A 10,803-nucleotide genomic window follows, 5' to 3' on the forward strand; every position below is an offset into this window, starting at 1 on the left:
GAACAGTGCTGGGGAATTGGGGGAAGGGGAACAGACAAGTTGCTGTCCTTTTGTTCTTCAATCTAGTTGTGAAGGATGTTGCTTCACTGGCCCAAGTTGGCACCATCATTGCGCTCTTCCCTGGCAAGGCAGATCAGTCGCCGGCTTCTGGACAGCCACTCACTGCAGCTGCTGGCTGCTCACGCTGACTGCTGGCTACAACCAGTAGCCCATAGCAACCCACTGCCACAGGGGCTGCAGCCTACGCCGTCGCTAACGACTCACGGCAGCCCAGCTCCAGGTTGAGCTGCCATTTACCATCGTAGCTGTAGAGGGCAGTGTCACTGGCCCTCATATGTGGGATCCGAACCGGGGCCCTCTGGCATCCCAAGCGAGTTCTTAACCATCGCGCCACTTGGCCGGCCCCCAAGCCAACTCTTAATCAACGCACCACTCGGCCGGCCCCAAGATTTGACACTTTTTAAACTCACTAAATTGCTAAGTAACTAAGAGTCAACTGCCCCTTAAAAAAATCAGTTCATGGATGAAAATAATGTGACCTAGAAGTAGCTTCAGAAAACTTTCCAAAGAATTTGTTGAAATTGAAGAGGAGGCAGAAACACAAGGACTCTTATCTGCTCTGCCATAGCTCAACCTTTCAAGGCCACTTCCCTTCCAAGGTTCCGGATCTGCCCTGGGAGGCATGAGGCAGCCACAACCTGCAAGTCACCTCCTTGGAATGAAGTCCGGGTATCACCGCCACCAGGAGAGACAGCAGGACCAGGAGAGACCAAGGTCAAGCTCTGCCTGCCCCTTGGCTGTGGTTCTCACACATCTAGCTGGGATCTGTTGAAAGTTTTTGTGACTATTAATGGGATGTCTATGGCACAGATTAGTTTGTTACAGGTTTCAGATCAGCCATGTGGTAGACAATCTCGAACAAATGAGCACTGCAGGAAAGAGGTGCTCTTTCTAATTATGCTCCAGGCACACTGGCCCACCTGAAATGATGACTAAAGAACACGGCCACTTGAAAAAAAAAATTGGTACACTGAAATCAAAGGGCAAATGGCTGTTGTGCCCAAAGGAGATGAAAAACATAGGCACTAAACCTCCATGACTGACCTTGACAAATAATTAACTAAAGCAGTTGTTTCTCTGGGAAACTGGTCATCTCACACTGAGAAAAAAAAAGTGAGGAAAAAAAAAAGAGAGAGAGATACAGATTTACTCCATCCTGGACAGGTGGGACAGAGGTCAAAACCACAATCAGCCTCGCTACCCCTTACAGCCTGCTTACCTCAGAGAAGAGCCTATCCATGGTGGTTTCCTGGGCAATTTTATTTTTGCTAAAATGTAGACATTTATAAGAACCAAATGATGAGGATGGGACCAAATAGGTCAGAGATGTTGACAGCCTTTAAAAACTAAAGAAACTATTAAGGATGGTGATCACTTTCCAAGGTATATAAATGTATAATTACTATGTTGTACACCCGAAACTAATATAATGTTGTGCATCAACTATAATTGAAAAATAAATTTAAAAAAAAATAAAAGCTGTTAGTGAAAGCAGAGACCAATCCCTTCGGCAAAATGGTACTAGTTCCATGCTCACTTCTCGTCACAGCCCCAAAAGCTAAGTCCCAGCCGTTTACCCTAAACTTGGTATCATGGCCGACCTTCTTTTCTGAGGTAATGTCTATAAATCTTGGCATCCACTATGCTTTTGCACCACATGTCAGCTATTAGCAATGGCATTCTTCCTGACAGCTAATTGGTAACATTAAAGAAAAGAAATTAAAAGCATTATACTTGCTAAGTCATTTTACACCATTAACTGCAACAAGTATTTTATGGGGACATGGCACTGCCTGGGAATCAAAGGGACATGCTTTTCGCCATTTGCCAGTAAAATGAAAAATGTGGTGAAAATGAAACCCATACCTTGGCTTTACTTACACGACAGCTGAATTAGTGATACTTCCTGTGCCAGAAGATTCTCTCCAAGCAGCACTCATGCTAAGGCAGGAAGACCTCTAGAAAGCCCCCCATCTCCCCAGAGTCTGGACCGGTGGTGGCCCTGCTTTGCCCTTTGCCCTTTGCCCCTTACCTTTCATTTTGGTTGTGTAAAATCCAACGGCCGCTCCATCTCGCCACAGAATCTTAGCCTCCTCCTTCACAGAGTGAGGTAAAAAAAACATGTCATCATCATCCAATTTTCTCTCCAATCCTCCAAAAATAACGACATTTAGAATGAAAAGCACAATCCTTTCCCCAAATGACTGAACCTTTGAAGAAAAAAAAAAAAAAAAAAAAGAACAACTGAGTGAGACGAGAGAGGAAAATCAGATGTGATAAATTTTGCGCTTGGAATCGCCCCACATGTCGGAGCCAGGTGTGTGCTCCACGGTCACATGGTTCTTCTCGTGCTCAAGCGCCAAAATGTGAATCACAGTTTCTCACAGAGGTTTCCACGCCCGTGACATTTCACACCCATCAGCCTCCAGGGTGAGGGGCAGTGCCAGAGGGGCCTCTTGGGTCCCCAGGGCCACAGACGCGGAATATAAGTAGACAGAGATCATATCACGAAAGAGGAAGTTCCTTCACGGGAAGCGAGGCAAGGTATTTTGGCAGATTTGCTGGATGTGTCCAGAAATAAACCCAATCCGCCATTTTTAACAACAGCCCCAGGATTCTGGCCCTCAAAAGGAGGGTAAAAAATTGGGGTAATCAATTGCTACACCAAAAGCCACTGATTTTCCACGGCTTGTGATAGCTTTTAAGCACACACGAGTCCCAATCCCAGAAGATTCCTGGAACTCAAGGCCCTTCCCGTTCCCGTCCATAGAACTGACTCTCACCCATAGCAAAGGCAGGACAAATGAAGAAAATGTATGTGGTCAATGTCAGGCTCACCCAGAGCTTTCTCTCCTGAACAAGTCGAAGTGACTTCATGCTTCTGCCTGTTAGTTCTCTGCATCTGTCTAGTCCCCGGATGGCACATAGGTGGCATGAATGGAGCCCTCCCATTCCCATGCCCCCCGCAGACATAGCTAATCAATCTGGACTCTAAGTGGCTGAGCCTGGAGGGTCTCAAAGCCCTCCTGATTGCAGTCCTCTGCACAGCTCCAAGGAGTTGCTGAAATGTGGTCCTTGAGATGAAACCAATCCACTACTGACAAAGTGTCAGTACCACTGTATTGGATTTCACTCCGACAGCACTGATCTATGACAGCCGAGGTGTGCAGCTGTTTGTCACCCCATTCTATGCACCCCCATGAGAGCAGCAGTCCCACTTCTGGGCTGTGACTTCCACCCACATGCCGCCATTCGATTCTCACCAGCTGCCGGAGAGGTCCAGCCAGCCGTTGTAGGTGAGGAAGTCAAAGCTCAAGGAGGGTAAGTGATTGCATTTATTGATTTTCCTGCCTCACTCCAAAGAGGACTTGTGACAGCTGGAGGAGGGCTCTGTCAGGGGCAGGCAGGCTTAAAACAACAGGCCAGGGCTACTGAGGACCAAGCCAGCACACCTGCCCAAGCCCTGCCGGCAGCTCCCTCCTGAATCTTTATCCACTGGAACCAGGACTTTGGGAAAGGGAAGCTTCATATAAATATGAACGCTTGGTTTTATATTTAACACTTGACCCTTACATTTGTATCATCATCATTGCTTCTCAGCCTAGATTTGCTGGGAGAAGTTCAGCAACTCATAACCACTCTGAGCCTCAGTTTCCTTTGCTGGTCAAGGGAAAAGGCCACCTAAGTGGTCTCTGAAACATTTGTACAGTTTTCAACTGCTCTGATAATAAAAATAAGGCAGCTTGCAGCATCCTAGCAAATGGCACAAAGTGTTCAGTGCCAACAAACTTATTAATTGGCCCAGAATGTAAAATATTTCACCTTCATCTGCCGCCAAATCTTAGATGAAGAAAAGATTTGTGAACAGCACCCCAGCTAACTCTGAGAAGCCACCTCAATTTTGAATCTCAGACAGTGGCAGCCAAATCAAGTTCAGGCTTTAAGAATAATGAGCTAGTCACAAAACCTGATTGCTGTGATGGGGGAGGTTATAATTGTCAACTTATAAAACCAAAAAGTTCAGAGGAAAGCCAGAAGAGAAAAGCAGATTGCATCTGGCAGAAGGGAAATATCCAATCAAAAACTGGCAGGAGAAAAGGAGAAAGAGAAAATGCACTTAATGTGTCCAATTTCATTATGTGGGAGTCAGGGGTGGGAGATGTATGACATGTGATTCTGACTTAGAAACGTTTCTGAAAACAAAACTAAAATCCAGTTCTAATCCCTCAATGAGGACCACTAATTATGTTAACAGAAAGAGCATTAAGAAAGCTTTTTTTTTTTTTTTTGGTAATTTGTGAAGAAGAGCTGGCTAAGAAACAAAATGTAATTAAAAGAAAAGGAAAGTCAACGCCCAGTTCTATAAAAGGAGCAGGAAACTAACCCCATATACACCCGGGGCAGGACAGAGCTTTATAACACAGCTCTTTAAGTGGGAAGAACAGCCATTTTCTTAGTATTCACAACACAGGCCATGTATTCAAAAAAAATGTGGGCGTTTTCCCCCTCTAAATTTAGAAGAATTGACACACAAAGGAAGTGACCACTCTTGTTCTGAAAGAAAGAAAAAAAAAAAAGAAAGAAATTGAAAAAGCAAATCAGACTATTCCTACCATCAGAACACCAGCCACTAAGTACCGCCTGGCACACCTACAAAAAGGGGCCGGACAGCCACACACACAGGTACATCATCCCCACTGGTCCCGTCAGGCTCAGCTGCTGACTGCATCGTTAATTTGCTGGATCCTCCCTCACATCCACCAAAGGGAACCGGCCCTGCTGACCCTTTGACCTCAGACTTCCAGCCTCCTGGACTGTGAGACAAGGCATTTCTGTTGTTTTAAGCCCCCCAGTGTGCGGTGCTCCTTAGTGCAGTCCTAGAAAACGAATCCACAGGGGTAGACTGCTTTGAATTGTTAACATGATAATAAGTATGGTGACTTGTTTTGCAATGTCTGTTTAAAATGACATCATCTCACCTTCATCAGACCTTCTCGTGCAGGATCCGAGGTTCTCAGTACATCTTCGGGGGACCACCAGGACTCCTTTATGTAAACAGCCACGACTAGAGAGAAAGCCAAGAGAAAATGGTGATATGCACACAGCCCACCGGCCACCGGAGGGGCGGTGCCAACAGCACACAGCCACTATCAAGGGGCAAAGGAAAGATGACGTGTGGTTACAGCCAGTGGTATTTCTAGAGCTGAAGTTTCCTGAGAGCCTGACCAGAGAGAGTGACCACTCTCCCCTGAAGGGGATGTCCCCAATGTCTGCACTGATGGCCCATCATTGACCCCAAAACAGGATGTACCCTAATGCTGCTGAACAAAAAGAACTCCATGCCCATGGTGACAAATTCAGTGCATAAGAATGACTTTTTTTTTTCAAAGTCGCCACAACTCAGACCTCCCCAAATTTAGTCACATCCAGCATTATCTAAGGGTATCAAGTGAGCCCCAGTATGATCACCCACCAGACTGGTGATTTCTAACAACAGATGGACCTGTTGACATGTCATCATCACCCCAAGTCCATGGTTTACATGAGGATCATTCTCAGTGGTGTACATCCTATGTGTTTGGGCAAATGTATGACATAGGTCCATCCATCATTAGCTTATCATACAGAGTAGTTTCATTGCACTAAAAATCCTCTGTGCCCCCTCCCCCAACCCCTGGCAAGCACTGACCTGTTTACTGTCTCCATAATTTTGCCCTTTCCAGAATGTCACGTGGTCGAAATCATACAGTACGCAGACTTTTCAGACTGACTCTTTACCTTAGTGACATGCAGTCACAGTTCCTCCCTATCTTTTCATGACCTAATATTGCAAAATTCTTTTTGGTGCTGAATACTATTTTATCGAATGAATGTACCAGTTTACTTCTGGTATGTTCTTTAAATGCCTTTTCTTGCCATTTCTATACCTGCTTCTCAAGTCAAGTATCTGAGCCCAAAGGGTCCATGAGCCACAAAATTAAAAAATGCATCTTCCCAGTCAGACCCTTTTAGCTAAAGGCTGGGAGGGAAGTGATAGCGGTGGTGCAGAAAAGTCATTTGAAAATTTAATATGAATTTTGTGAGCCCGTCAGGTTAAGCTACCCCTACTACTCTCTTCCCTATTCCTCTCTGCTCTTTGAGGATCTCTAGTAGAAAACCCTGTGAAGACCAGGTGACAATGACATTCGCCAGTTATTAGACACTAACTCTGCACAGCCAGCCCCTCCTCTCCAAAGACCAACAAACAGCATCTAATCCACTGTGTCAGTTCCATATCATCGGTGAATTAATTATTTCATCTCCAACAATAGTCCCCAAATTGATAGAGCTGGCTGGGAGAGAGGGCCAATTAAACGCTTGACATCTGCCTTATTAATTCAACTACATTCATGTTCAGAATGGCACCTACTAGAACGTACAGGAGGTTTATAAAGCCATAAGGATTATTTTCTTGCCTAACAAGGTGAATCAATGAAAGATGTTCAATTGACTAAGACAGTTTCAAACAGGAAGGGTCTTATGACTTGGTGTTTGTGTGGTGCCTTGCAAGTTTCATGGTGCAGGGCAGAGCATTAATTAGTCACACAAGTTGTCACCCCATAGACTAAACTGCTTTTTTCAAACTCATCTTAAGCTGCTACAGAACAATGAAGGTGAAGTCCAATCAAATTTAACAGGCCTAAAATAAACTGGCCTCAAACTAATTCTTGAAAACTAGGATCAGCCTTGTGGAGACAGGTAGCTTTTGATAAAAAAAGCATGATACCTAGTCAAGAGGAAACAGGATGAAGGAATGGTGACATGGCCCGTGGAGAGAGGCTGTCCCCAGCTAGGCAAGGACAAAGGGCAGATCCTGGGGGCAGACAGGAGATGCAGAACCGGCCTCAGGGCATCACTTCTGAGCCCTGGGAGTCAGTGAGATTCGAGGGTTAGAAAACGGAAAGCAAACATCCATGGCTTTGAAAGAAAAATAGAGCCCTGGTCAGTATTCTCGGGCTTTCCACCCTCCGGGGCCTGAGCAGAGAGACTGGCCCCCCTGCAGAAGGCCGTGAGGTGGTGACCACAATCCATGGGCACTGGTTGTTAGTTAGGTCAGCCTCGCTGAACTGAACTTCTGTCTCCCTCTGAGTGACGGGTGATATGGACCACAGAAAAGGTGTCAGTAATGGATTTTATTCTATGACACCCCAAGGTTTCCCAAACAAGTTAAGACAGTGCGGTCCCTAAGGCTAATTCCCAGTGACCTGGCTTCATCGAGGCTCAGCATGATCAACTGAATTCAACTTCCTGAATGCATGAATGGCACTGTCCTGGGCCCCAGAGGCTAAGGAGTAAGTCTCCATCCATGCCCCTGGGAGCTGGCAGTCTGGAGAGGAAGAGAGGCCAAAACAGGCTGCTCCAATATGAGGTAGGGCATGAGAGGTGCTGGAGTTGAGTGGGGAGCTCAATTGATCCCAGAAGAGGGAATCAATTCTGCTGAGGGGTATTGGAAAAGCATCCCTGGGGAGTTCCACCAACTTGGGCTCAGGCATCACTGGGTACGGTTTCGACAGGCGAGGGCACTACAGGCATCATAACCTGTGAGCAGAGAGGCACAGAGCCCTACAAGTCCAAGGTCCCACTCAGGGCATCCCAAGCAGCAGGGGTATCTGGGCGAGGCCTACGCAAGGGGGACAGGGCTGCAAACATTGAGTATAGCAAGGTAGCAGGATACAAGGCTAATATACAAAAGCCAATCGCTTTCTTACATCCCACCAATGAACAAGTAGAAGCTGATATTAAAAACCCAATGCCATTTACACCAGCACCCCCAAAAATGAAATACTTTGGAAATCTCACAAAATATGTACAAGATGTATATGAGGAAAATTTAAAAACTCTGATGAACGAAATCAAAGAACTAACTAAATCAAGAGCTATTTCATGTGCATGCAGACTCAATATTGTCACGATTGATGTCAGTCCTTCCCGAGTTGATCTATAGATTCAACGCAAAGTCAACCAAAATCCCAACACATTATTTTGTGAGTAGCAACAAACTGATCCTGAAGTTTACATGGAGAAGCAAAAGACCCAGAATGGCCAACACAATATTGAAGGAGAACCAATGTGGAGGACTAATGCTACCCAACTTCAAGACTTACTATAAAGTCACAGTAATCAAGACCAGGTTGTACAGTCAAAATTAGACAAACAGATCAACAGAACAGGATGGAGAGCCCAGAAACAGACTCGCATGGATATATTGAACTTATCTGTGACAAAGGAGCAAATATAATACAAGGGAACAAAAACAGTCTTCAACAAGTAGTGCTGAACAACTGGACATCCACACATATAACAATCAACCTAGACACAGGCCATACACCCTTCACACACACCAGCTGAACAAAACATCAGCTTCGTTTCTTCACCCGTCTCCAATGAGCTTAAGTGCTGAGGGAGAGCAAGATGACATAGAGCATTTTAGACATAGCCCGGATGTACCTGGTGTGGGGGAATAATCGACTCCAGAGACAGACAGGGTTCAAATTCAGCTTCTCCAATTTCTAGCTCTGTGACTTTAACCGCCTCCCCAGCCTTGAGTCCCCACCTGTCAAATGAAGACCACATCCTCTCACCTGGTCATTATGCAGGTGGGGGAAAAGAGTTCACCTCCCCAAGCTGCATTTCCTAAGGTATCTGAAGCTTTTCAGTGGTTTCCAGAAACCTCCTCCATCTGCTTCAGGTGTTGCTCTGGGACTTCAAAGAAACACGAAAAGCCCTTTGTTGTTTGTTGGGCTTTTGTCAAGGAAACAAGGAAACTGCCTCGTAGCACTCCCATTTCTTCCTGGGAGCTGGCTCCCTTTCCAAACTTTCTGCTCGGGTTTGCATGGGAATGTCTGTCTTTCTCTCACAGCTTGATCACTGCCATCTGTCTGCTCCCTCCAGGGGATACAGCTTCTACCCACATTTTCTCATGACCGTTCCTCTTCCGATTAGGGAGCCTTAAGCCGACCCTTATGTTCCCCTCTTTCTCTTCTCAAGGCTGTGGACACACCTCATGCCTAATTAAGGTTCCTACTTTAACCTGTCCAAAACCTCCCAACATTTTGAAACCTTTCATCTTGCCTAAGATTTCTTCAAGAAGCTAAATCCTTTTTTATTTAAACTTTTCTTTTTTTTAAAGATTTTATGGGGCAATTGGGGGAGGGGAACAGCATTGGGGAATCGGGGAAGGGGAACAGACAAGTTGCTGTGCTTTTGTTCTTCAGTCTAGTTGTGGAGGACATCGCTTCACTGGACCATGTTGGTATTATCATTGCGGTCTTCCCGGGTGAGGCAGATCGGTCGCCGGCCTCTGGAAAGCCACTCACGGCAGCTCTTGGCAGCTCACACCGGCTGCTGGCCACTCACACTGGTTGCTGGCCACACACGGTAGCTTATGGCAGCCCCCTGCAGCAGGGGCTGCAGCCTACGCCATCACCAGCGATTCACGGCAGCCCAGCTCCAGGTGGAGCTGTTGTTCACCATCTTAGCTGTAGAGGGCGCAGTGTCACTGGCCCTCATATGTGGGATCCGAACCGGGGCCCTGCTGCTCAGAGCTGGTGTCCCCAGTCAGCTCTTAACCAACGCGCCACTCGGCTGGCCCTAAACATTTTTAATCAATAAACAAAACAATAATTTTTGTGAACGTTAGCATAATTTTTCCATAGCATGGGTCAGGGTAAGCTGATTGTCCCCTCAGACGGATGGGCTGTGACAGCAGGGAGCGGCCCTGAGAAGGATTTTGAGGCCACAACCCGACTCAGCAGGGAGGAGCACTGTGACGGATCAGCACCATCCAGCTGGGGGAAGAGGGCACACGTGGCTGTGCTTGCCACCCATCTCACCTGCCCCAGCACGGCGGGCAGTCAGAGCCACCAAAGTGGCACCTGGACCCTCCAGAGGTCACAGTTCTGAGGCAGTCTACCCACATGTTGAGTAGGTAATAAGTGCAGAGCACATAATAAATCCACTCAGGGAACTAAATTTAGACTCTGGCTTAAGACACTTACAACTCAGGAGACAGCACCTGGGACAGGAAGCCCCATTAAGTACCATCAGCCCAGGGTTTGTGCCGTGGGAAGGGAGAGAGGAAGCAATGGGCATTCCTCCTGAGGGGCCGGGGCAGTCTTCAGGGAAAGCTGCCCTAAGAGGGGCCAAAAGGATGATCTGGCCCATTTAGGGGACAAGGGGACTCCAGCTGGGGGAGGTGACAGAGCGTCAGAGACGTGAGAGCACACGGCGTGCCGGGCCAGGACCAAAGCTGCAGTGTGCCGGAGCTGAGGGTACAGGGAGGAGGCAAGGCCAGCTGGGGAAGCCTCGAGGGCCACACTCTGCAGGACACTAGCAGCCACCAAGCTTCAGAGGATGAGAGGGACATGACCCAACTGCTGTTTGAAAACAATAATATTCACAACAAATCCATGTCCAGGGCCGGCCGAGTGGCACGATGGTTAAGAACTGGCTTGGGACGGCAGAGGGCCCTGGTTCGGATCCCGCATGTGAGGACCAGTGACACTGCCCTCTACAGCTAAGATGGTGAACAACAGCACAACCTGGAGCTGGGCTGCCGTGAGTCGCCGGCGACGGCGTAGGCTGCAGCCCCTGTGGCAGTAGGTTGCCACAGGCTACCCTGTGTAGCCAGCAGCCAGCGTGAGCGGCCGTCCAGAAGCCGGCGACTGATCTGCCTCGCCCGGGAAGAGCGCAATGATGGTGCCA

At 47.3% G+C, this 10,803-nt stretch overlaps 1 protein-coding gene across 1 annotated transcript in view; it reads right to left on the minus strand.

The window, feature by feature from the left end:
• The window catches only part of FAM169B (Protein), a 62,037-nt gene that overhangs the window by 19,830 nt on the left and 31,404 nt on the right, over nucleotides 1-10,803 (minus strand). Inside the window, exons 4-5 of the mRNA XM_019637890.1 lie at nucleotides 5,040-5,125; nucleotides 2,093-2,156 (exon numbers count right to left, since the gene is read on the minus strand). Coding sequence (XP_019493435.1) covers nucleotides 2,093-2,156; nucleotides 5,040-5,125 — 150 coding nt within the window. The remainder of the gene's footprint in view (nucleotides 1-2,092; nucleotides 2,157-5,039; nucleotides 5,126-10,803) is intronic.

Source organism: Hipposideros armiger, unplaced genomic scaffold (assembly GCF_001890085.2).
Source record: "Hipposideros armiger isolate ML-2016 unplaced genomic scaffold, ASM189008v1 scaffold_35, whole genome shotgun sequence".
Classification (NCBI taxonomy): Eukaryota; Metazoa; Chordata; class Mammalia; order Chiroptera; family Hipposideridae; genus Hipposideros; species Hipposideros armiger.